At 43.3% G+C, this 26,969-nt stretch overlaps 2 protein-coding genes across 4 annotated transcripts in view; one reads left to right on the top strand and one right to left on the bottom strand.

Annotated features, from left to right (window-relative positions):
* On the top strand, positions 1 to 17,367 carry SLC25A47 (solute carrier family 25 member 47). Of its 2 annotated transcripts, none has more exons than XM_048854672.2 (6): positions 1 to 154; positions 8,782 to 8,825; positions 10,339 to 10,410; positions 10,839 to 11,021; positions 11,859 to 12,129; positions 14,606 to 17,367. In XM_048854672.2, exons 1-6 carry the CDS (start codon positions 127 to 129, stop codon positions 14,884 to 14,886), a joined length of 879 nt encoding a protein of 292 aa, XP_048710629.1. In that variant the 5' UTR covers positions 1 to 126; the 3' UTR covers positions 14,887 to 17,367. The 2 variants fall into 2 exon arrangements, with proteins under 2 accessions (XP_048710629.1, XP_048710628.2); XM_048854671.2 differs by lacking the exon at positions 1 to 154 and adding an exon at positions 4,301 to 4,828.
* A 2,096-nt stretch (positions 17,368 to 19,463) lies between these two features.
* Positions 19,464 to 26,969, bottom strand: part of WARS1 (tryptophanyl-tRNA synthetase 1) — a 32,101-nt gene continuing 24,595 nt past the window's right edge. For both annotated transcript variants that reach the window (XM_048854665.2, XM_075129873.1), the window contains 3 exons: positions 25,841 to 26,014; positions 22,672 to 22,812; positions 19,464 to 20,803 (listed from right to left, as the gene is read on the bottom strand). In XM_048854665.2, the coding sequence (XP_048710622.1) occupies positions 20,645 to 20,803; positions 22,672 to 22,812; positions 25,841 to 26,014 (474 nt within the window). In that variant the 3' untranslated portion in view covers positions 19,464 to 20,644. The remainder of the gene's footprint in view (positions 20,804 to 22,671; positions 22,813 to 25,840; positions 26,015 to 26,969) is intronic.

Consider the following 26,969-nt stretch of genomic DNA (forward strand, 5'->3'; position numbering starts at 1 on the left):
ATTACGAACTATATAATTTCCAAAGGACTGAAGCTGGCTTGTGCACGGAAAGGCTGAATTTTCCTCCTTGCCTCCTCTACAATCCCGACATTTGATCAGGCAGTCAAAGCAGCAGACTTTGTGCAGATGGATTTCATTGCTGGAGCCATTGGAGGTAAATAAAGAAATAAAATGGTGTATGATGAAAGCTGTTTTTCCTGTTAATTTAAAGGCAGCTCCTAATGCCACAAATGGCAATGCTATAGTTGAGGGTCTTTCAGTGATTTATTGAGAAATCTCTTAAAAACTTAAGAATAAAAACTTATTCTGTTAATTTAAAGAACCAGCAAACTTACAGAGCTGTTAAATGAATATAGGTAAACATATGGTTAGCTAAAGTTATTGCTCTGCAACGCCCAGTCTAATTCCAAAAGTATTAAGCAAAACAACATGAAAACCCAGACGTGGAAGCAGGAGACAAGAAGATGGAACAAATTGAATGCAGATACTGGCAGACACTGCTGGTGTGGTACAGCCTCAGTTATCTGATATCCTAGGAGTACAGCTAGGCAGTAAGAGTAGGAAGAACTGAGGTCATTTTCAGTATAATTAATAGTGCGGAGAACTGACTGTTTCAATTAACAACAATTATCCAAGGAGGTTTGGATTAGTGACATTTGGATGACTTTAAGTTGATCTTTATTTGCAGTTTCAGGGGTTATTACAACGCAGACTTGTTGCATAGCAGAAGTTGATCTGGGAGCAAATTGTTTACCAATTTTTTTAAAAGGCACCACTTAGTTTTAGATTTTTTCAGAGTGCTTGTACATATGAAAGCTTGCTTTGTTTTAAACAATGAAATTCGGCAAGTGATCAGCAAAGAGTGTGGTCTAATTACCTGGGAGATTTTGAAAGAGAAAAGCGCTAAATGGCTAAGATTGATCAGAACTGGAGAAATGTAGTGTCATCTTTGCTAGCGAGGGTCAGACAAATTTGGCATATGGCTGAGACATATGCTACCAACAATTCCAACCAGGCTTCCAGATCCTCTGAACTTTGGCAGCCCTTTGCTGGTCAGTTCAGGAGAGGCTCATTGCCCATGTAGAGTTTTAAGTAGGAGAACATACTTAAGGTCTGCCTCTATGTGATAATTGGGAGGTACAGTGAGCCCTGGGTGGGTTCCGGAATTACTGCAGGAGCAGGAGAGATGGATTCAGTCCCTTCATTGTGGTTCCCTTCCCTTCTCTGTACTCAGTCACCTCAGATTGTGTGATGGTTTGGGGAGCCTGGGCATTGGTTGACAATGACGAGTTGGGGCAAGGCTGTGAAAGAGATTCTTTAAGCTTTGGTTCTGACTGCCACATTGGGCAGCAGCTGTGCAGTAAGTGTATCTGTGGGAATGGGAATGGAAGGCACTCAGTACTTGTTGGATCCTGCCCTACGCAGATGCATTGCAGGAGTGGGCCATCCCTCTGGGGTTGTAATCAGAAATACTTTTGGTTATTTTAAATGCACCACATTGCTATGCATACATAATCCTCCTAGCTGCTACCTAAGGCAAACTCGCTGCTTTTCTATGATGTGCAATGCCTATAGAAAGCAAGCTCCTCTGAGATATTTTGTCCAGTACCCTAGAGAGTTTGAATGTAAGTCAGTGGGAATTTTGTCTGTGCAAGGACGTCAGGGATTGGCCCAATGCCCATCATTACCAGTCTGATGCGGATGATGCCATTATCTCTTTGAAGGGTGTTTTCCAGATTAGAGATTTCTTGGAGAACAGACATTTATGGTTGACTTTCTCTGAGCCTTGCAGTTGGTGTATGGCTTGTGTTTGATTCTGACAAATGTTAAAGAGTTGAAGCAGTCTCGTCTTGTGTATTTTCACATTTCCAAATATGTTGCAAACCCAGACAATTTGCATCAAAACAACTAAATGGTGACACAGCGTTTCTGTTTAATTAACTGCACTCCTAAGACCTTGATGTGTTTTCGCTTTTTGGAGAAAACACTGCCTGGCTCCTATTGGAGAATAGCAAAGAGTCACAGCCCCCTTAAAATCCTGGCTGATGTCTATGTTGAAAATATTCAAGGTGATAAGTTATCTACAAGCACAAACATGCACAGAACTATTGTGCAGCTCCTCACATGTGCACACGCACACACACACACACACACAACCTACTGCACAGCTCCTCCCACTGCTGTTGCTTCTAAATGTATCAGAATCAAGGGAAGCTTTGAGTGCACAGTGACACAGTGTGAGACATGCCTGAGAGAAATCAGAGGATGCACAATACCTGCACTTGTGACACCACACGTTGGCAACGTGAAACCAATGTAAACATGTCCACTACTCAGAAAGATCTTCAGAAATCAGGACATGGGCTGGAGGTGCTAGAAAGCTTATCCCTTCATATATAACGGGTCCACCTCTGCTTTCTGGCCTGCATATTGCAGGTGCCCAGGCCAGGGTGGAGATGACGGAAAGGGCTCTTTTCTGCCTGAGGTATAGAGACCTACTGTTCTTTTAGGCAGAAGGCAAGCTGTGTCCACATTGCTCTGTAGCCTTCAGGGAAGTGTGACCAGTCAGCTGTGGACATGTCCTGGCTCCCCTGCCAACTGCTACCATCAATAGCTGGTGCTATATAAACCAACCACACGCTGCCCAGGGTTAGAAAAACTTCCCTTATGGGCAGGTTACTCTATAATTGTCCATAAAGATGATCAGCTGAACCAGGGGTCTGACCTGGTATAGCAATTCCTATGCTCTACTGCTCCTTTGCAGAGCAGCCAAAAGGAGTTCTTCAGAGCTTATCTTCCTTCCCCAGCACCCATGAGCCAGGGTGGTTGCTTCTCTATGTGCCTCGTGCTAGCAAGGCCAGGATTTCACGTATAGCTATTGCAGTCAGTTGTGTTACTATAATTATAATTTGTCTTCCACTATGTTATTTTTTCATTGAAGATTACCTGCACAGTTTGCTTCTTCTCGATCCATATGCTCACAGGACCCCCAGCTATGTTTCATATCAGGAACTACTGGTGCAGGGAAACACAAGCTGCTGTGATAACTGTGTACATCCAAAAAAAACCCCAAACAAAAAAACCAAAAAACCAGCCAAATTGGGCACAAAGACAGGGACTCAGAAGACCTGCGTTCTGTTCCTGGCTTGGCCACTGGGTGATATTAGGCAAGTCACTTCACTGCTCTGTTACTCAGTTTCCCCATATGTAAAATGAGCATAGTGATACTGGTCTCCTTTGTAATGCGCTTTGAGATCTACTGATGAAAAGCTCTATAAAAGAGCTAGGTATTATTAAAACCCAGATGGGTCCTTAACTTGATTTCACTCTTTATCTTCTATCCAATTTACAGCAGCCAGGCACCACCTTACTGAACAGAATATTTTTATAGGTTCTGCCTCCCTTATGTGTTCTATACAGAGCTGCTCTTGTTTGGTTCTGCTGTGTAAACCAGGGGTCTCAAACTCAAATGACCATGAGGGCCACATGAGGACAAGTACATTGGCCTGAGGGCCGCACCACTGACCATGTCCTCCCCGCCACTGCTACTCTGGCTCCGCCCCCACTCCACCCCTTCCATGAGGCCCCGCCCCTGCCCTGCCTCTTCCTTTCCCTGCCCCCATTCCAACCCCTTCCCTGAAATCCACACCCCAGCTTCGCCCCCTCCATGCCCCCAGGGGGTGCAGGGTGTGGCAGGGGGCTCAGGGCAGGGGGTCGGGGTGCAGGAGGGGTGTGGGATGCGGCAGGGGGCTCAGGGCAGGGGGTTGGGGTGCAGAAGGGGTGTGGCAGGGGGCTTAGGGCAGGGGGGCAGGATGTAGCAGGGGGCTCAGGGCAGGGGGTTCAGCTGCAGGAGGGATTTGGGGGGCAGGTCCGGCCCGGGAACGGGGAACCGTGGCCAATGGGAGCTTCGGGGGAGGTACCTGGAGGAGCAGCCAGGGCAACACGCAGACCCCTGTGCCCCCCCCTTCCCCAGGTCCCAGCCGCTTCCTGGAGCGGCGCGGGGGCAGGGCAGGCAGGCAGCCGGGCTGGAGCTGCTCTAGGTAAACACTGGGGAGGCAGGGGGGTCGCGGGGAGCTGGCAGGCCGCAGAAAATAACCCCGCGGGCTGCGTGTTTGAGACCCCCGGTGTAAACAGTACAGCCAGCTCCTGCTATCACTGTCCAGGGCTATTTATAGAAAGTGACAGTAGTTCACAGCATTGCAGCTTTCCACAGCCTTTGATAAACTTGACTGGACACCTCCGATGTGTAAAAGCTTCATGCCTTAGGTGCATAATCCCTTCTCAGGAGAATAAAAAGCACACCTGGAATTTGGTAGACTTTGGGGCTTGTGGCCAGGGCAGCAGTCACTCTGGCATTGAGGAAAAGCTCCCGGCCTTGCTCAGATTTCAACCCTGCCCGGGGATGTGGGCAGGTCCAGTGCAACCACTAGGCGAACTAGGCGGTCGCCTAGGGTGCCAAGTGGTTGGGGGTGCCGAAAAGCGGTGCCCTGGCTTGGCAGGGAGGAGCCGCCTTCTGGAGGCACCGGAGAGCCAAAGCGTCGGCTTGCGGGAGCGGTGAGCCCCAGCCCAGGCTGCGGGCCCGGGGCCCCCCCCCGCCCCCTGGGGGGTTCCTGCAGGCTGCAGCAGATGCATGCGGGCTGTGGCCCCCGTGCGCCCTCCGGCTCCCCCCTCACCACACTCGGGTTCTGCGGCTCCTGGGCTTGTGAGCCACTGCTGCCGCTGCCCCTCCCGCTGCCTCGGCACCCTGCACGGGAGGGGCTGTGCGTGCGGCAGCCGGGCAGCGTGTTTTGCCTCCACGTGGAGCCAGCATCTGACCGGCATGGGCATGGTAAGGGGGGTCCCGGCCGGGGGGCAGTCAGGGAGCAGGGGGGGTGAGATGGGTTGGGAGTTCTGGGGGTCCTGTCAGGTGGCGGGGAGTGGTTGGATGGGGCGTGGGAGTCCCGGGGGTCTGTCTGGGGGCGGGGGTGTGGGTAAGGGTTGGGGCGTCAGGGGACAGGTAGGGGGTAGGATCCTAGGGGGGAAGTTAGGGTGGGGGGGAGTCTCAGGAGGGGGCAGTCAGGGGACAAGGAACAGGGAGGCTTAGGTAGGGGGTGGCGTTCTGGGGGGCAGTTGGGGGCAGGGGTCCCAGGAGTGGGAAGTCAGGCGACAAGGAGCGGGGGGGGGGAAGTTGGGGGTTCTGGGAGAGGAAGTTAGGGGGTGGGAAGTGGGAGGGAGTGAATGGGGGCAGGTCTAGGGCGGGGCTCTCCCCCCCATCCTCTTTTTTTGATTGTTGAAATATGGTAACCCTAGGTGAGAGGGGAGCCTGGGGGCGCATCCGCTGCAGCCTGCAGGAGCCCCCGGGGGGTAGGGGCGGATGCCAGGCCGCAGCCTGGTCAGGCGGGGCGGCGCCTTTGCAGGGCTGCTGCCCCCTGCGCCGCGCTGGCTCCTCCATGGCTGGGGCTTGCCGCCGCCGCAAGCGGGACACTCTGGCTCTCCGGTGCCTCCAGAAGGCGGCTCCTCCCTGCCGAGCCGGGGCCCCGCTTTTTGGCACCCCCAACCACTTGGTGCCCTAGGCAACCACCTAGTTTGCCTAGTGGTTGCACCGGCCCTGACTGCATTGGTTATATGTCAGGGAATATTTTCAAGCTTTTCTTACCAACCCTGACGGCTAGAAGATACTTTTTTTAAAAAAACAAAAGCACAGATTATGATGTAATTACAGAACGCCAGGAGCTCTCAGACTAATAGTGTCTATGTCTTATTCTAGCCCAGGGCAGAAGGAGTCAAGGACCAACACAATATGTACCTAAACTTCAGCTTAATTTACAATGTATTTGCCATTGCTGCTGTTACTCAGAGGAGCGAAACAGGAGAGAGTTTATGAATGTTCCATGGCCTTGGAACAGCATGAGGGACTGTTGGGGGGCGGAGGTGGTGTTATGCAGAGCTGTCTCTTGTATATCCCTAGCTCCGTAACATTTGCAGGCCACTTCCTCTGTCAGTCCCTCAAGCTGTTTTATCCAGAGGGACAGGTAGTAACAGCCCTGTAAGAGGGTCTATGTGTCTGTTTTTGCATTCTGCATATTTTTATGTGTGACAAGGCTGAATTCACTGGTCTCTGCCTGTGAGCCAAGAATGTATCACAAAGCAGCAGGGAGTTCTTCCTTCTTGAACGCAGTGGGGCAGCCAGAAGACTACGTTTTAGCTCTGCCACACACAAAGATCCCTTTCTTAAAAGGTCTTCCAGTAGCCACAAGTGCCACCTTAAACCACTGAGAAGCTTGCAACTCACATAAAGCCAAATCCTGCCCTTGATTGAGGACATGCTCCTGCATGGAGGGAACACTGGGTGTGAGTGAGGTCTGCACAGCAGAAGGGCACAGTAACATACTCACTGCCATGCCCTTGCTTTCCAGGAAACCCTTCTCCCCAGTTTAGTGATCTGCCATGGATACATTTGCAAGAGGCCAAGGCTGGAGGCTCTGTCAGTGAGCAGGAAAGCCAGGCTGGCTGGGGCATGTTTTCATTCTCTGCACACTCTGCTACCTAGACTGAATAAGCTCCTTTTTTCCCCCTAAACTCCATCTTTTGCCTGTGTATTTTTCTTTACTGCTCTAGATATTCCTTCCCCTTCCCACAATGTACTTTACTGTAGCTTTTACATACAAAAAGGTGTTTTCTGACCTATTTGTTACCGCCTATTGAGCTTTCCCACTGCACAGATTTGATGGAGAGTGTGGATGGACCGTGCATAGCAATTAAAATAAAGTTTATTTTTGGTTTTTTTGGTAAGTGAGCAAGGATCATGTAAATCTTGTCCAGTATTGTCTACAATGCACTACAGGATTCGCTGCACTACAGGATTAGCTGTTGGGAACCTTGGTGACTCAGTCAAACAGACGCTGTTTACTTCACCATGTAGTAGGGCTAGTCAGTTACCAAGACGACCTTGTTATTTCAGGAGAAAAGTGTCTTGTGCAAACACTACAGCACCCAACACTAACTTTGTGAAAGAGCTAAATTACAAACACCTTTTAATTGGTGAACCTCCAGGAAACAGATCTGTGTAATTTCCCTGCTCCCTGAAAGGGCTTATACAATACATTAAGACAACTAAATCTGCTTTCAAAACAACAGGACTGGCCACTATAAATGTCCCCTTGTTAAGGCTCCATTGTTACTGAGCCAGATTTCCTTTGAGGTCACTTGCAGTTCATGTATTAACCAGAAGTTAGCCATTAGGTCAGCTGTAATATCAAAAAATACTTTGCATTAATGTAGTGTCATTTAACAGGGGAGTGAGACATTTAGAACCATTGGCTGAGAAATATGGTGGCCATAATGGCAGTAATGAAAATCTATTTGTTTTTGTTAAGTAAAGAAACCTACATGAAAACTGTGTGTCTTGTCACTGCCCACCCTCCCAAATTGTGACAGCAACTTTGCCTCCTAGAATGATGGAGCTTCCATCTCTAGTGACTATTTTAAGATCTAGAAATGTTCCCGTGTGTCTATATTTGGGGCAGATAAATCCCTGTTGAATGTTAAAAGCAGTCTTTGCTGTCACACCATGGTAATAAAGGTCAGCTTGTGTCCAGACGAGCTTTGTTGACCAGCCTGACTTTGGGCATACCCCGTCATTCGACTTTGGGCATACCCCATCATTCGTCCTCCTCAGTACTGTCACAGTGGGGTGACACTTTAAGCTTGCCAAAGGTGAAACAACAAGGGCAGTTTAGCCTAAGGTCAGCTCTGCCATGCTGATTTGCAAAGCAGCCATTTGGCTTGTGCTCTATGTTGTACACAGCATTACTGCCCTGACATTGCATCACATCACAGTGCAGGGATTCTAAAATCAGCTTGGCTCCTTTTCAAGGGGTGTTTCCTGGTTAAGCATTAATCCTTTGTTTTTGTTCACCTTTCTTTGCAGTGTAGTGTATTTGTTCACTGTACATGTAAAACACACAAATGTGACTATTGCTTTATGGGCTCAATCCTGGAAGGTGTTGGGTGCCCTTAACTCCCATTGAGTAGTCTAGTCTAGGGCTTCATATGTAGCTCTTGAAGAGTGCCCAAAATGTGCTCCAACATTGCCCTATGAAGTTATAGAATGAAATCACTGGCTACCTCTGCTTAGATCAAGATGGCATATTGCTGGCTGGAACCTGTAGCCTGCAAACCTCGGTTAATATCTGAATGGCTTCATTCGTTATTACTTACTACTTCTGCTACAGTAGAATCTAGAGGCTCCAGTAGGGGTTATTCAGTAACATCTAGAGGCCTAGATGTTGCCAATGAAGTGGGAGCACAGTGTGCTATGTATGAAGGCTTGATCCTTGCCCCAGAAAGCTTACAGTCTAAGATGAGAAAGGACATGCAAAAAGCAGGGGAGTAGGAAACAATCAACTATTTTCTTGACATCTCCTGTTAAAACTCCAGACACAACTAAAGTCCAATGTCAACAGGGCAGCCCACAACCCATGACATTAGCACTGTGCATGGCAACACTTGTTACTTTTTCGTTTATAAACCTGGCTTGCATTATGCTTCTGTTACCTCTGGGATGTTTCCTTTGCCACTCCAAAGTTTTTCTTTTAATTTCTCTCAGCCTCTCTTTTTTGCAACTTGATCTTTGGCTTAGACTTTCTGGTTACCTACAAATTAGAAATATGGTATCAAAAACAACTTGACTTTCTGGAATTGAATTTCACTGAAATTCATTTAATGACTTCCTTTGCATAAGGAAATTGGTCCTGTAATTATGTACATTCTTAACCTTGTTTAATAAAATATCTGTTTCAGGTGGCTTAAGTGCTGTTGTGGGTTACCCACTGGATACAGTAAAGGTATTTGTTTTAACTTTACTTCTAAAACTTAACTTTTTGCTCTTGCCTGTTCCTCTACATTTCTCCCCATTTGGTAAATCAGTGATATAACTGGTTTCAGAGTAACAGCCGTGTTAGTCTGTATTCGCAAAAAGAAAAGGAGTACTTGTGGCACCTTAGAGACTAACCAATTTATTTGAGCATAAGCTTTCGTGAGCTACAGCTCACTTCATCGGATGCATACTGTGGAAACTGCAGAAGACATCATATACACAGAGACCATGAAACAATACCTCCTCCCACCCCACTCTCCTGCTGGTAATAGCTTATCTAAAGTGATCACTCTCCTTACAATGTGTATGATAATCAAGGTGGGCTATTTCCAGCACAAATCCAGGTTTTTCTCACCCGCCACCCCCATACACACACAAACTCACTCTCCTGCTGGTAATAGCTCATCCAAACTGACCACTCTCCTTACAATGTGCATGATAATCAAGGTGGGCCATTTCCAGCATAAATCCAAGTTTAACCAGAACATCTGGGGGGACGGGAGGGAGGAAAAAACAAGGGGAAATAGGCTACCTTGCATAATGACTTAGCCACTCCCAGTCTCTATTTAAGCCTAAATTAATAGTATCCAATTTGCAAATGAATTCCAATTCAGCAGTTTCTCGCTGGAGTCTGGATTTGAAGTTTTTTTGTTTTAAGATAACAACCTTCATGTCTGTAATTGCGTGACCAGAGAGATTGAAGTGTTCTCCGACTGTTTTTTGAATGTTATAATTCTTGACATCTGATTTGTGTCCATTTATTCTTTTATGTAGAGACTGTCCAGTTTGACCAATGTACATGGCATTGGTGGCACATGATGGCATATATCACATTGGTGGATGTGCAGGTGAACGAGCCTCTGATAGTGTGGCTGATGTTATTAGGTCCTGTTATGGTGTCCCCTGAATAGATATGTGGGCACAGTTGGCAACGGGCTTTGTTGCAAGGATAGGTTCCTGGGTTAGTGGTTCTGTTGTGTGGTATGTGGTTGTTGGTGAGTATTTGCTTCAGGTTGGGGGGAGTTTGTGTGTGTATGGGGGTGGGGGGTGAGAAAACCTGGATTTGTGCTGGAAATGGCCCAACTTGATTATCATACACATTGTAAGGAGAGTGATCACTTTGATAAGCTATTACCAGCAGGAGAGTGGGGTGGGAGGAGGTATTTGTTTCATGGTCTCTGTGTATATAATGTCTTCTGCAGTTTCCACAGTATGCATCCGATGAAGTGAGCTGTAGCTCACGAAAGCTTATGCTCAAATAAATTGGTTAGTCTCTAAGGTGCCACAAGTACTCCTTTTCTTTTAGTGATATAACTGAATGCTTTAAATTTTTCTTTCACATTCTTTATGCAAATATATTCTATAATTAATATCTGATAGTATCTGCTGTCTGCTTGAGAACAAGATTCTACTGCAAATAAAATGGTATGGTATTTATGTATTCATTAATATTTTCTGAATATGATGTCCTTTGTTGAAAGGTGAGAATTCAGACGGAGAGGAGCTATAATGGAATTTGGCACTGTATTCGAGAAACATACAAAGCAGAGAAAGTAAGCACATCTAGTTTAATACATTACATGTATCATAAAAGCGAGTGTAACAACCGGAATAATGATCCTGTGAACCCACTTGTTAGCAGGTGATAAACTGCTAAGTGTGTCTTGCTGATTCATATTGCAAGCAGCCCATCAATTCCACTCTAGGTAGAAGGGAGGAGAGATCTCAGAAGTGACCAAAGAAAACCGAGGGTCTGGACTGGCCAACTCTGAATGGGGACTGTACAAACAGCCAGCCCTGGGGAGAAGACTTAGGTTGAACTTAATTTTATTGTTAAATTGTTAAGAAAGCTAACTGCAGGCTGAGGGTGACTCTACAGTGAATGGATTGCATTTCAGAGCAGACTGGATAGGGCACTTGCATAAGTACAGGCTATTTCCTTTCTAATCCATTCTTTCTCTCTCTCTCTCTTTCAAACTAGGCATGGGGATTTTACAAAGGCATGTCACTGTCAGTCTCCACAGTGTCGCTTGTTTCTTCTTTTTCATTTGGAGCATACAGAAACTTCCTTTATAACATCTGCAGATTAAGATATGGCACTTCAGATGTGAAGCCATCAAAGGTGGATATTTCTCTTGCTGGATGTGCTACTGGTGCTGTTCGGGTAGGTAAATCACAAAAAAGACCACAAAGAAAGGTCCCAGTTCCATATATGTGAGGCTGGAAAGAGAGTGAATAGCTTTTGTTCAGTCCTTATAGGAAGGTCATTGGAACCCACTGTTTATAATAACCCTTTGGAATCTTGCAACAGAATTAAAAAAAAAAAAAAGTAGTTCTACTCTTCCTCTGTTGTGCCCACATGCTGGTTTGGTTTGGCTCAGTATCGCTGGGCACCTGACATTGTTTTTATTTTAGAGAAGAAGTTTAAAGTATTCAAAAAACACTTATCACGAGTTACATGTATATGTTTCCTTGCCCCATCTGGTGGACCATTCAGTAGATAATTTTTCATAGCAGATCACATTGTATAGAGCAATTTAATGCCCAGATTAATTCAGGCAAATCAAATAGCAAAGATTTCTCATCTCAGTTTAATTTCTAGTATTGTTTATGACAGTGGTTCCAGCCCACTGACACATGTACTAGGACTGGTATAATATACTGTTAGCTTAGGATTCCCTCCTTTCTTCCCTAATGGCCTGACTGCTTGTTCCTATTCTCCTATGCCCCAGTGCACCGCTTTTGCCTGCCTCTCATTCCACTGTGTGCTCCTAACTCACGATTAAGCAGCTCCAAACTTTAGTCTTGCAATTGCTCTGTGATGATTTAGAGCGTGCTCAGTTGAATTGGAGGCGGCTGGGACTGGCTAGCCTTAGGCTGTAAAACTGCTACTGTTGCCTGGAAAAGTCAAGTGTGAGTGATTCATTGGCTCAGGAAGGATAATGATGTTAATCCAAACACTGTGAAAGTTTAAAAGTTATATTTTCTTTTAATTTCCCAGGTGGTGCTAATATCGCCTACCGAAACAGCTAAAGTTCGAATGCAAACTCAGAAGCAATCACATTACTCAGTTACGGCTCCTCATCTCCCCAAGCCGAAGTATCAAGGACCTGTGCATTGTCTGAGGATGATAGCAAAAGAGGAAGGTTTTGGGGGTCTGTACAAAGGTTGTTCTGCATTACTGTGCAGGGACTGCCACTCATTTGCAACGTATTTCCTAACCTATAATATCCTGTGTGATTGGTTTACTCCAGCTGGAAAAAATAAACCAGGTATGTGGAGAAAACAGTTCAGGATTGCCTACAAAAATAGCTTCATTTATATTGCATTAACAGGGAAGGTATATTTTGAGTATACATTCCTTTTATCTATCTCCTTGGAAATTTTGACTCATAAAAGGTCCTTATTATAGGCTGTTGTGCATTGGTTTTCAACCACAAAGCTTACAATTATTGCATTTACATAGTACCATTCATCCAAGTGGCTCCCAAAATGATTTACTTACTGAATGCACAAACTATATATAGTGAAATCTGTACGAGGTGACTATTTTAAAGTATCAACAAGTCTTTCAGTATAGTTTTGATCACCCTTTAATTAGACCCTGCAAGCTAAGCAAAGTAGGGTGGGATTCCTTGAATAAGTGACAAAACAGGTTTCCCAGTCAATAGGAATCACATTGCTTAAGAATAAATTGCTTCAAGCTGCAGTGGGGGAGGTCTAAGTTGGATATTAGGAAAAACTTTTTCACTAGGAGGGTGGTGAAGCACTGGAATGGGTTACCTAGGGAGGTGGTGGAATCTCCTTCCTTAGAAGTTTTTAAGGTCAGGCTTGACAAAGCCCTGACTGGGGTGATTTAGTTGGGGATTGGTTCTGCTTTGAGCGGGGGTTGGACTAGATGACCTCCTGAGGTCCCTTCCAACCCTGATATTCTATGATTCTATGAAATGCAGCTACCTCTGGGATGAAACAGGACACAGTTTTAAAAATGCAAAACAATCTGACTAAAGTCGTTTAGGATAAGAAGCAAAGATTGTCATATTTATTTGAAGATGCAGAGGCTACTTACTATAAAAAGAATGGAACTGAAATTTGACTAAACATGTTGGGGTTGACACTGCTACTCTTAGATAATATGCCGTGCAGTTTTTAATGACTGCCAGGGGTTGGAACCATCCAATTTATGGTAGCACAGTGTCCTGCAGTAATACATGGGGAAATGGTTCTGTACTAAGGGGTTAATCGTATGAGGTGCCGAGTGGCCTCAACTCTCATTTGAATAAACCCTTTAACAAAGGATTTAATTCAATCAGAGAGAGTGGCAGGCCCTCAGTCCCTTGAAAAATTGGGGTTTTAGAGAGAGGAGGGCCAGCTAGTATATCATATCCACCACTTCTTGCAGGATATGAGTCTTCCTTAAGCAATTTCCCGAGTGGTGTTGCCCTCAACACTGCTTGGATTGTGAAATCAGACCAACTTCATTAGGCGGTAATTATTCTATGCGTAGCAATCTCTTCTGTACACTCGGAATGCTTCGTTCTCAAGCCAGGCACCTCCTCTTCAGATAGCGATGGGGAAGAATTCCAGCAAGTGAGACAGACCAAGCATTCTACAGCCCGCAGCACTGCAAGTGCGACGTGCCCAGGCTGCAGTTTGAAAACAAAGGCCTTTGAACTATCCCAGACACAGAAACAAAAAAGTCTTAAGTTTCCTAATAGGCCAGTAACCCCAAGATGGCTACAAAATGCCTCCCACTTGGGCTAAGCCCTTCTGTGAGCAGTTTCAGCAAAGATTTTTCTTGGTGAGACAGTTATATAAGCAATTGGAAACAGGTGGTGGGCTCCAGCTGCAGAGGAGCTGAACACCTTGCGTTGGGGTCATTCATCACCCTGTAGTGGCAGGCTCCAGCTCAGCCTTAACTATAGTGTCTCAAAAACAAACGCTACATGAAAATAGGTAAGGTGGCCCGAGCCACCTGTCTTGTTGCTATATGAAAAAATGAATATGCTGTGAAATCAAAAGGTAGCACATTTAAAACATTGGAAACATTGGAACTATATAGAATATACAGGTGCTAGATATCCTGCAGAATTTACTGCTACAGGCAATACAGGGTAGCAGGATTGCGATCTAGAGAAAGACGTTACAAGGCACAGTTTTGTTAAGAACACAACTTTGTCTTTGGGCAGAAAGGAATTCCTTCTTCCCCTTCCTGAATTGCATAAATGGTCAGGTTCATTGTAGATTTGTTTCACTTTATTTCAGCATCAGGTCAAGCACTGGTCACACCTGGAGGCAGCATCTGAAACTTGATGGTGTGTCAAGAGTGCTGTTTGAATGATTATACAGTGTAAATGGACTTGCATACTGTAGTGATGGGAACAATACAACCCCCTAGAATGGTCTGATATGGCATGACAAATCCAGTAGACTGGCTGAGGTTGCTAGAACTCTAGTTGAAGTCAATGGAAAGTCCGCATGAAGAGACTTTGAGCTCACTTATACGGTTGTAATGCAACTGACATCAGTGGCGTTACTTCTGATTTGGACTGTTGTGAGGTCAGTCACGCTGTACAAAACTAATTTTTAGTAAAACAGTCTCTTTCTGCAGTTTTTCCTCTTCTCCTAAAACTGTTCACAGTGTTAGATTTGAACGAGTAGCTGGAAAAAGTCTCTCTGGAAATGCTTACCACTATATCATTACCATGCTCTGGTTAATTACTCTTACTATTGGTTCTCTTTTTGCAGACATATTGACTGTGCTTATTTCTGGTGGCTCTGCTGGAGTGTTTGGGTGGGCCGTAGCTACTCCTATGGATGTAATTAAATCACGGCTGCAAGTAGATAACTTGGGACAATGCAAGTACAGAGGACTCATACACTGCATCCGAGTAAGTGTGAAGGAAGAAGGAATAAGAGTTCTTTTCAAAGGACTTGGATTAAACTGCATTCGTGCTTTTCCAGTGAACATGGTGGTGTTCGTAACATATGAAGGTGTAATGAGACTTGCAGACCATCTTATGAAGTAAAAGCATATTACATCACTCGGTTCTAAGGTGGCTGCTTCCTTTGAGAAGACTTTTCGTATAACAGAACACTCAAACAACAGTCCACCAATGGAGGTCTTGGGTGAAATCAGTAGACTTATGGGGGCGTGAAATACGTATGGGGGCGTGAATTGGAGAGAAGTGGCTGATTACTAATACATTTCGTCCATTTAGTTGTCAAGTTGTCTCCTACTTTTGTACAAACTTGATCTAACTTGTGTAGCACCTCTCTTCACCTGGTTACCTGTTTTAGTGGAAATACCCTTATGGGTTTTGATGGACAGGCCTGTGTTTTTCTGGATCCTGCCTCAACTCAGTAGGATGTAACTTCTGTATTCCCATATGAATTTATTTGGCGGTGCCTCCACCCCGCTTGCTCCTTCCTGGCAGGGCAGGGTCACCAGGGCAGCTTGGAAGTAAAATTCTAACCATGGGTAACCCCCACTTACTTGCCAACTCCCAAGAAATAACACAAACACACACACACACACAATATATTCAACACAGTAATTATATTAAACAGGAAGTAAATATAACAGGGTAAAACACTACTCTCAGGGTCACCAATGCCCACACTGATAATATCCGTCAATGTCCCCAGTCATGTGACCTGATACAGCAAATGTAAAATTAGCGTCCGGTTGGTACGCGCACTTTATAGGGGTCCTTGACCACGATATTGTCTGTAGCAGCAATTAGCAACTTGGCTGACTTGGCTTAGTGCAGCCCAACAGACTCACACTTGGGATAAGGCGGTAAGCTCCTCCACAGGTTAATAGGCAGAATTTTTCCCAACAAAGCCCTCTAAACTGGGAGTTGCCTCGAAGAAGGGGCTAAACTGAGGGATTTTGCATCCAGGTCCTTAGAGACTGGATTCACCAGCTCCCCACACTGCAAGTTCTGCCCTTTTTGTGGCTGGCTCCAGACTGATCCAACATAGCTCCTCCCTCCCCTTTCAGGGCTCCCAGGGGCAGGCATCTCCCTTCCTATTGATGCAGCTAGTTATTCTTCCTGGGCTTGCACTTACCAGTCATTTGACTCTGCCGCCCTCCTTGCTCTCGGACATTGCCCCTCCTTGTCAGCAGGCACCCTGCTGTCCTCCCTGGGACAACAGGGGCCCTGGACACTCAGTGTCTCTCCTCTCTGTTGCCTAGCAAAATAAAAACTGGTCTTCACTTCACATGCGTGATTAATAAAACAACACAAACAAACAAGCCCACTTTTGCTGTAAGTCTAACACTGTACACTATGTATGTACCACAGACACAGGTAAAATGCAAATACACCAAGCAAAGTGTTTTTGATGTGTGAATGCTGGGATCCAGGAATTGACTGTTCTGTTTTGCTTAATGTTGCCTTGACCATGAGCTATTAATTGCAACTTTAATTATCAGAGAACTATTTCTTCTGATAAATTATCCAGGCTGAAGGCCAGTCAGCATAAGGAAGACAACACATTTGCCATGCTGATTACCAAACACTTTTTGCCAGAAACTGTAGCTTTCTGTGTAAACAAGTCTCTTTTGTACCATGAAGTGAATGGCCTTACACTTAAAGCAGTGTTGTGATAGAGGGGCCAGTCTGCAGCATATATTTTTTGTCTTGCCTTTTACTTCCTGTTTCTGAGGCAATGTTCTCAGCTATTGCCATGTGGTTTCCAGGGTGCATCACACTAAGAAGTGAGGCAATTTAGCGAGGCTAGTCACAAGGAGTATTTGTCATTCTGAACCACCCTTCGTTGCTGGAGAGCCATAGTTCCATTTTTGAGTTCCTCTTGTTATGCCAAACCTACTGAGACACTGTGGCAATAGCTTTGATAGCTCTCATACCTTTAACTGCCCCCACATAGTTCATCTGTAGATAGCTCTCCAGCTTTACTGCCCTGTTATGGGGTGCTGGAGACTAACTCTGAGCTCAGGTCCACCTGGCAGTATGCAGTGAGCAGAATCTCTTGGAGGAATCCTTAATTCACAGGAACTATAGAGGATCCAAACTTTTGGGGGCAACTTCAGGCCTTGCAGAGTTTGGACAAGCAGTATCTGTGAGTGACTGATCCAGTCTTTGCAAGAACAGGGACAGGGGCTAAAAGAAGTGTGACATGAAAGTCGATGCCCTTGTTAAGTACCGGGAGCTGAAAGAAGAAATTAAACGCAGACTTATGTCAACTTGATCCATATTTTTATTATACTGAGACGAACAAACTACCAGCAAGTCAATGTAAAGTTTGTCAGTTGATCATTATCTGACAAAAGCTCTCAAGGATTTCACTGAAACTTTTGAAGATTCTGTTCTCCCCTGACCTCTGGGATTTGTTGAGTGACATTTTCCAGTGGAAATTTGAGTTTGTCAGTCTTGTTTGGGAAATATTAATCTTGCTGTTGTTATATGTAAACTTCAGTTTTCAGAAACATATTTTTTGTAAGAAATCACTGCAGTACTTTATTAAAGCATTATATCAGCAAACATGTTTAATTCATTCTGTTTTCACATTCCTTTCTAGTAATCTCCAGCTGGATTTTAGATACTTAAATACAAAATAATTCTGTACATCTGAGTTAAAAGTTACAGAATTGCACACACTGTTCCTGTTCCTCCTACAGTAATGTAAGTTTGTTGAAACAAATTAGGACATATTGCTGCACTGCCTGGGAAATCTGCACAAACAGAAGAAATTTGCATTGGAAGTTCTTTAAAGAAATTAGAAAAATATCCATAAACCCATAATACCCTGCAATATTGAGAGTGTGGATCAAACATGGTTAAAGTTGGATTGTGGGAAGTTAGAAAGGTCACCATTAAAAAGTCCACATTAATCAAACAGTTAACTTCTCACTTACAGAGGCATAGTATTTCACCTTTCTCGTACAGGGAAATACTTTAACGTCTTTAAATAGGAGAGGATGGAAGTCAAGTTAGTTTGCCTGCAGGCTGGGAAGGAAGATAGATGGAGATTATTTAATTTTTAAATACTTGGTGGTGCTCAGATACTATAGTGATGTGATGGACTATATAAATGGGTAGCTGTTGGTAAAGTTGACTTCAGTGTACTAAACCCAGTGAGATTTTATCTGTGACATCAGGCCACCATATTTTAGGAGAAAAAACTAAGCACTTTATTTTGTAGCCTGTTTTGCTAACTCTTATAACCATAGGTCAAAAGCACTTAGGTTAACTATTTAGGCTTGATGCTAACGGTTACACCTCATACTTTTACAAATACTTATACACTTTATTTCCTCTACTTGCATTACAGCTTTATTTATTTTTATTATCAACATTTTTAAGCTTCTTAGTTTGATTTTAGGCATAAACCTCCCAAAATCAGGTCAGGGGTGAGAGGTCAATAGTTTTCAGCACATAAATAATGAAGTTTAAACAAGTGGTAGCAAGATCCCAACTTTAACAAGTTTCATAATTACTCCCTGGTCCCAGGTGGACATGTCCGCGTCATACTAAAAAACCACTCAACATACTCCTCAGCAGCAGCTGCCGCCAGTTGTGTCAAACTGTAAGACTGCAGCACCCGAGTGCATTGGCAGAATTCGGAGGATGGGAAGGGAGAAATTGTGCAGTGTCTGCTAGCTCTAAGCAGGATTATTGAATTAGTCCTTCATGTTCTTATGCATTAAGGGCCTGATTCAAGACCCATTTAAAGTTAATGGAAAAGCTCTCTTTGACTGCAATGGGGTTTGGATCAGATATTAAGTTCAGCCATTAAACATCTCCCTCCCTTCCCACAATAACCCACTGTGACGGGATCCACGGGGTGCAGCCTGAGGCTGTGGGACCGCTGTGCTCCCTGAACTCTCTCCAGCCTGGGCTGTCTCTCACAATGCTTGGCTAGTGACCAACAGCAAACCCCTCCAGGTGCTGTTTTCACTCAGCACAACCGCATGTGGCAACCCCACAGCCAGCTAGATTGCACGAATGCTCCCAGAGTCACTCATGAATCACACAGAGAAAGGCACCAGAGCTGAATGCCCCCCAGCTCCCAGTACTGTATCTCAGGAAAATAGCGTCTTGCACTGCTCAAGACTAGCAGTGCAAATTTATTAATTGGTTCACCACTTCATCAATGGAAAGTGGATATACACCAGCCTTTGCAAACCTGAGCAGATTCACCAGACACTTCATACAAACTCACTGGTAAAGATAAACAGTAAAAGAAATGTATTGACTACAAAAGATAGATTTTGTACTCCTCTATCTAGTAAGGTATGAAAAAAGTTGGGAGTGTACCTTTACATAGGGAAAGGACTACTAGGGCACTGTTCACTGTACAAACACCACAGACTTTGGTTTGCATGTACCCTGGTTCTATCGTATAGAAGGCCTGGCAAATTGATTTTTCAGGGGTTCAAACTGCCTATCACCTTTCTTACCACATACACAGTTTATTGAATCAACCTCTAATGGATGGAATCTCACAAACAGTCCTAGCTACTTTCATTTCACTTTAAATGAATATCAAATATTACAACATAACACTATTTTCTATCAAGTATCAGAGGGGTAGCCATGATAGTCTGTATCCACAAAAACAACAGGGAGTCTAGTGGCACCTTAAAGACTAACAGATTTATTGGGACATAAGCTTTCATGGGTAAAACACACTTCTTCAGCTGCTCAACTGTATTTCCAATTCTATCATCCAGACAGGTATGAGTTATAAATACACATACATTGTTATACTTTAGATCCAGTCTAACGAATAACGTTTTCAGCACTATCAAAAATGTCAGTTGCTTGTTTGTATGGCTACTGCATGAGTTGCACTACAGATTGTAATGGTCTGTTGCTTAAAGAAATTGGAGATGGAAATAGTTTATGGGGTATTTCAAGGAAGTAGATTTTGTAACAAATGCACAACTTAAAAAGAAATACCTTAGCATACGAGGTTTCTTAGCATAATCTGAGGCATTTTAGATTCCGGTAACGGAAAAGTAATTTGCACTTCTATAGTGTCTTCCATTTGAGGATAAAAACTTTACAAACATTAGTGAACTTGGCCCAACTTTACAAACATTAGTGAACACTTACCTTGGGGAGGTAAGTATTACCACTCCATTGTTACAGATGTGGAAATGAAGGGAGAGGAGGTTCTATGACTTGCCAAAAGGCTGTGGCAGAGTCAGCGTGACTCCCAGTTCTCTGCTTTAGCAACAGAGATGTGTATTCTCCTTATCCATTTAACATCTGGAACATATTCCTGTACAATTTACCCTCTAAAACTCACCTACTATGTATGTGCAATATGTCCCTGAGCAGCCACCATTATAACCCAGTCCATTAAGCTGAGCACCCCAGATAAAAAAAAAGTTGGATCTACTAAGAATTTCATTTCTTTTTGAGATATGGACTCTTACTAGCATATCTAGAACAATTTATAAGTTAGACTTTGGCATTACAATAGAAATTTTATTATATTTTAGTATTTTCAACTTAAATACAGTAATAGGGTCCTCTGTTAACATGGTTCGCCATAGAATCTGGCAGCTCTGACATTTCTGTTACAATGAAACTGATACCTCGCCTAACAAGTTTTGGTTTTTTAAATACAGATCTGAATAATATCTTAACAATTCTTCCAAATAGTCACTAATTGTACACTGAAAATAACTTGTTAAAAGCAACATTCATAAAGCACTGATTGCAGCCTTTGCATAATTAAGGAGTGATGACATACAACAGAAAACAATTCAGTCTATTTCCTATCTATTGATAAATTACATCTACATTATTAAAAATCGAATGCCAGTTTCCGTGGAGTCATAAATTGTTTCACCATTTCATCTGTGATCTGTTTGCGTCTCTGCTGATGAGCTGCTATCAAGGGCTGCAGTGTTTCAATAAGCACCTTCTTTAGCTCTCCTGTGAGCAGTGCTCCGCTTGCGTAAGCCTGCCAAGAAAGTGTCAGTTGTTAAAAACTAATCCAGTAATATGGAAAAGAGCCTCAATGTTGAGCAGAATCTCTTTAAGAGCACAGCTCCTGGCAAATAAAGATTTGCACGTATATTAAAATTATATATGCCAGAAGACCACCTGATATCACACTGGTAGTGTAATCTGCAACATCACTCACTGATTTTTTAAAGGGTTTATCAACACAGTACAGCAAGTTTTTTTTATTGAACATGCTTATGTGACTAAACTAAGTGAGCAGAGTTTTAACTTGAAAATCCAGTTACAGTAAAAGCTGTTTTATCTGGCAAGTTGGGGAAATTGTGGGGGGAGGAGGGGAGAGGCGGGGGTGCCAGTAAGTGAAAAATGCCCGTTAACTAAAAGGGAGGGAGTTTGGGTGCAGGAGGCGGTGAGGGGCTGGGGCACGGGCTCTGGGAGGGAGTTTGGGTGCAGGAGAGGGCTCGGTGCAGCAGGTAGGAGCACGGGAGGGGGTGCAGGGTGCCGGATCCTGGGGGGCGCTCATCTCGGGTGGCTCCACGCAAGCAGCGACCTGTCCCGGCTGCTCCTAGGCAGAGGTGTGGCAGGCGGCTCTGCGTGCTGCCTCTGCCCCCAGGCGCTGCCCCCACAGCTCCAATTGGTCACAGTTCCCAGCCAATGGGAGCTGCGGAGCTAGTGCTCAGGGCAGGGTTGGGGGAAGTACACGGAGCTGCCTGCCGTGCCTCCATCTAGGAGCAGCCGGGACAGGTCGCTGCTTGAGGGGAGATCTCCTCAATGACCATTTTTTGAAAGCCTCCGACTATCTCACTACAACTGGCCCAGTTCCATTCGTGCTAGGCTGGCTGAAGTATTTTTGCCACCGTGTTTTCTAACCTGGCTTTGAGACAGCGTGGTGGCAAAAATCCTAGCAGAAGGTCTACGCGTGCACTGGCCCTGGGAGAGCTGTGCTGTTGCTGATGCAGTGCTAGGAGATTTTCAGGAAACCACTCAGCCAGCGTGTCCCACTGTGCTCCTGGAACACACAAGGACTTGGCTGCAGTATTCCAAAAGGATCAACAACTTCCTCAACTCTGCTTCCTTCCCTGTTCAGGGAAAGTTGGGTGGGGAGAGATAAAGAGGAATTGGCAGCTCCTGATCTTTCTAACAGCTATTCTGAGTGGGGAAAGTCAACAAACTAGTCTTGGTCCAGTTGCTTTCAGTAGTGAGTGAAAATACTGCTTTCCAAAGAACACATGTCCTGCTTAGACCCATCAATGACCCTTACGACCCTTACCCTGCCACCAATCCCAGGATGAGGAGTTCTTGCTAGATAGGTTTTAGAGGGAAATTACTTATATTAGTGAGATCTTTTGTGTGGACTTCATTGTATATAAATATAAACATGTCAAAACTTGAGTTAGTCCATAACGACTATCAGCATATGAAATAAACTTTTCACTAGCTTTAAAAGCTACAAAGGGTTTAGAGACATTGCACACTACACAAGTAGGGTTAATATGCACAATATACTTAAAACTTAATGAACACATATAAAGAAAAGCCAAACAAAGTAGCATAATTTAAAAAGGGGTAGAGGGAGGGAAGAGATCCTCCTACACAAGACCTCATGAAAATATAGGGGATTGTCTTTCCCCACTTTTTAAAAAGAAAAAGAAAGTGGTACATGTGAGGAGAGAAAGCCACAACCATCACACACAAATCTTGATCATTTGCAGAGTTGAACTAGAATAGAGAAACCCTTATAAAGGGAGGATACAGCATTATATCATGGATATATTCCATAGGAGGTTCAAACAGGAGGCCTTGATTGTAGCTGGGTCCCTCCCCATGAAAAGATAAATAGTAATGATCTTTAAGTTGGCTCCTTACCTGCTTCATTTTTTCAAGTTTGTCATCATCTTCAAGGAAGAAGGTAAGATACATGTAAGAGACATCAACCTCACAGTTACCCCCATACTTCCGGTGTTCTTCAATAGTATCTTTACCTCCAGAGAAGGCATGCTTGTTGATCTAGAACAACATAATTATTTGATGGTATAACATCTGTCAAATGGGAATTACACTATAAACAGTTGATATGGAAGGGCCTTAAGCACTTATATCAATATTACATACAAATATTACGAAAAAAAATCGGCCTTAAAGACTAGCTGAGGTGCAAGCAGGAGGAGATTTGTGCAGAGCCTTATGCAGAAGGTAATGGTGGGACATGACAAGGGGAGTGACAAGCTGTGAGCAGCAGGACAAGATGATGACACACACAATCAACCCATAAACAGGTCCCTTAGGTCTAATTAAGTCGCATCAAGAATTTGCCCAGATTTTCATTAAGAAAACCTAGTCCTTTCTGCTGCAGTTGTCACCACTTGTAAGGAAGGCTATGTATTATTATTATTGCACAAAACTATCTTCATACAAACAACAGCAACATTGTTAGGTATATCCTATATTCACCTCACTGAGAAATTAACTTTGAAGGAGAATGGAGTGGAGCGGACAGATTTTAGAGAGGTCAGAGAGAGAATAAAACTGGTAGGATTTAGCAATTACCAAGAGCGACGAGAGAAGGAGAAGAGAGGAGCTGAAGACAACAATGGCCAAGGCTAGAAAGAGACAGTGTCCAGCACCTTCATTTTTGCTATTTGCCCTTTTTCATTTTCTTCTGTTTACAGATGAAATCCTGTTTGGGATTTACTGTATTTGCTCTAACTGGGTATTCTTAGTTATAAAAATGTCTACATTTGAATGTAGAATGTCTACATTTGAATCTTGCTAAAATCTGGATCTTAAATGGTATCTTGGGGCAATGAGTTTCATGGGTTAATTATTCACTGTCTGAAAACTTAAAACATTTTTTTTAAAATCAATTTTGAATTTGTCACCTTCCAATTTCATGGAACGTCCCCTTGTTCTTGTGTTAGGAGACAGGCTGAACAGCCGCTCACAATCTGCCTTTTCTAGAACACTCATTATTTTATATACTTCTATCACATCTCCACTCCTCTGCACCTGCACAGTAAAGCAAACTATTCCAGTCTTTTGACTCTTCAAATAAGAATTTTCTCATACTCTGAATTGTTCATGTTTTTAATCTCTGAATCTCATCTAACTGTGCAATATACTTGCTGAGAAGGGATGACTAGAACTGAAAGCAAAATTCCAGCTGAGGGCATACCATTGTTTCATATACTGATATATTCTGTATAATTCTTGCCCTCGTTTCTTAAGCATGCAAACATTGTGTTTTTTTTTTTTTTTGACTGCTTCTGCACATTGAGCACAGGGTTTCATTGAGCTGTCCACAATGATGAAGGTCTTTTTCCTGAGCTGATGAAGTTAATTTAAAATCCAGTTCGATGTATAAGTAGTTGAGATTATTATGCTATACATGTATCAGCAATTAATTTAATGTACCATAGTGTTGCTCATTCACCCAGCTTGGTTAGGTCCCTCTCAAGCTCCTCAGTCTTCCAATCTTGACTAACCTAATTAGCCTGTGCCATCTGCAAGTTTTACCACCTCACTGCTCATACCCTTTTCCATATCATTAATAAAATTATTAAAAATCAGTTCTAGTAAAGAATCTTGTGGCACCCTGCTGTTAATCTTTTGCCATGATGGAAATTTGCCATTTATTCCTACTCTGTTTTGTCTCCTAGCCACTTTTTGATCAACAGACAGTACTTCGCCTTTCTCTCCATGACTTCTTAATTGCCTCTTGGAATAGGCTTTTTCAAAGGCCTTTGAAAGTTTACATCAATATTAATTAGTTTTCCTTTATACAAAATTTTACTGACATGTTTAAAAAATTCTATTCCAATCCATAATTTTCCTTTGTAGAAGAAATGCCTATCATATTGTGATCTGGTGTTTATAATTCTACCTTTAATTATTGTTTCAACCAGTTTACTGGGTGCAGAAATAGGATTTATTGGCTTACAATACCTTGGATTGCCCCTAGAGTATATTTGATACCCTCCAAAGAGACAGGAGGTAAACTACCAATATTGTATTTAAATGCATATCACTATTTTAAAGCAAGGGATTAGAGTTTTTTTCCTCTCCCAATAAAACAGAAGAGTTAATCTACCTACTTAAACCAAAACTCTGCATAATTGTGGAATTCTTCCCACACAAATGCAAGAGGACGCAATGCTGAAGTCGTAATTATAATTCTTAAACAAATACTGCTTCCTCAAGACACACCCAGCAGTTCACATGCAGGACACTAATTGTTCACAGAAAAAAACCATACCAGAGATCCTAGCTGCTACATTCCATGACAGTTTGTCAGACATGTTAGGAATGCTGCCTAACCAGCTATAAGACACAACAAATCTTTCCTCTGCTTTGACTGACAGTGATCCCCACCAATCAATACATGGGCTGAACGCTCCTTTGCTGCATACTTTCTAAATACAAGGAGGTTTACCTACATGTAGATACCCTTGATTTAGGGGTTGGGTATCGTATGCCTAGAAGTCAGGTTTCCTCTTGTCTAACTTCGTAATGTTTTCAGAATATTCTAAAGATGATTCATTCTTTATGCAAATTCCATAGTGCACATGTCACATGCAACAAACCTAGTCTAACTTAGTCTCTTGTCATTATGAATGCATGATTTTCTTTAGGATTAAGAGGAGTTATGGGGATGCACTGGAGAGGAGATAGATACTCTTTTTAAAACCAAAGAGAAGGTTAATGTAATATTTCTGTTCACAGACTAATTAGCTGGAGAAGTACATGGCAGTAGCAGATCCACTGAGCCGCAGTGAAAGCTTGGCCTGCCTAGCAACTGTCACTGTGTAACACGGTGGTATTCGGTGCCATGGAGTAGTCAACAAAGAACAAGAGCTCTTCGTTTGATTTACATCACAGGATCAGACTAGGTTAGTTATGTGTGTCTTACTCAGTCCAACTCTGAAGGTACATTAGAATAAATTATAAAAGGAAAAAGGATGTGGATATGTTTAAAAAAAATGGTCAACAAAACAAAACAAAACAAAAAAGAGGGCTTATTGTAACACTCGGTTCTTACCTTTGTCTTGATCTGCTTGGGTGTGTCAGTGAGGAAGATGGAGGAGTTGGGGTCACTAGCACTCATTTTTGTCTGTGCTCCTTGCAGCGCTGGGAAGAAGATCGAATGCAATAAGGCTGGTTTAAGATATCCAATCCTTGGTGCTACATCCCTTGTCATTCTAAAATAAGGATCCTAGAACAACCACCAATAAAAGCCTTGAATAAAAGTGAATATACATAGTTCAGAACTGTTTGATTACAACTCATCTGGTTCAGATTCCAACCAGTGACAAAACGTCTCATAACCTATTTCCAATCTCCCTTGAAAAATCCCTTCTTATATCTCTGGTTTCTTTTTAGAGCCCATCCTTTCATAACAAACCATGAAGTTTATTTAAGAAGAAACTGTGTGAACTTGGCACTTATGAAAATGAAGTTTGACTGCTCAGGAGATGGAAGTCTGCTATTTATCAACAGGACACTAAGTTCTGGGCAAGAGCACTGTAAACTTCTTAGCAAAAGTACCCTGAAAACATACACAGCTTGTAAATTAGAGAAACCTCCTCCAGGATAGAGTAGGTAGTGCTGCCTTCATGTTAGTTAGTTTCCTGTTAGTTTCCTGATCTCTAACAAGACTTTCAACAAGGGAGCCAACAGCAGTGGTTTTACAATGTTGATGTGTGACACAGGGCCAGAAAGGCTTGCATAACTAGCAGGCTAATTGACCTAGATTCAACCTTTAAAGACATATTAGTAAATAATGTTTGTGTTTTGTGTGTCTTTACATATATATTGTTAGAGGTTGACAATGTAACCAAACGGTTCCTGTCTTTCGCTGTATTCTGTTGATTCGGAGAGCAAAAGTAGATGTTCACATTTAAATAAGCTGTGAATGTAGTGATATTATCGTCCTTATTTCTATTTGAAGTTTGTAGTAAATTACCTGTAAATGGCTGATGATGGGTAATTACCTTATGTTAGTCTATGTAGCTAATTACAGGTGGTGCTTAGGAAATAGGAGGTTACTTCAAAGACACCATTCTTCACCCAACGAACACCTGCTGTCAAGGGATCTATAAAAACTCTTGGGCCCTGATCCTTTCATCTCAGATCTGCTTCAGCTTTATAAGGGGAAGTTTGAGTTGCAA

Source organism: Caretta caretta, chromosome 6 (assembly GCF_965140235.1).
Source record: "Caretta caretta isolate rCarCar2 chromosome 6, rCarCar1.hap1, whole genome shotgun sequence".
Lineage (NCBI taxonomy): Eukaryota > Metazoa > Chordata > Testudines > Cheloniidae > Caretta > Caretta caretta.

What these genes read in the sequence shown, in the direction of transcription:
- SLC25A47 (XM_048854671.2), top strand. Translation starts at nt 4,627, where the DNA reads ATGCATGCGGGCTGTGGCCCCCGTGCGCCCTCCGGCTCCCCCCTCACC. An exon ending in ATCTGACCGGCATGGGCATG is followed by an intron (nt 4,829 to 8,781) that starts GTAAGGGGGGTC and finishes TATCTGTTTCAG; the next exon opens with GTGGCTTAAGTGCTGTTGTG. An exon ending in ACCCACTGGATACAGTAAAG is followed by an intron (nt 8,826 to 10,338) that starts GTATTTGTTTTA and finishes CTTTGTTGAAAG; the next exon opens with GTGAGAATTCAGACGGAGAG.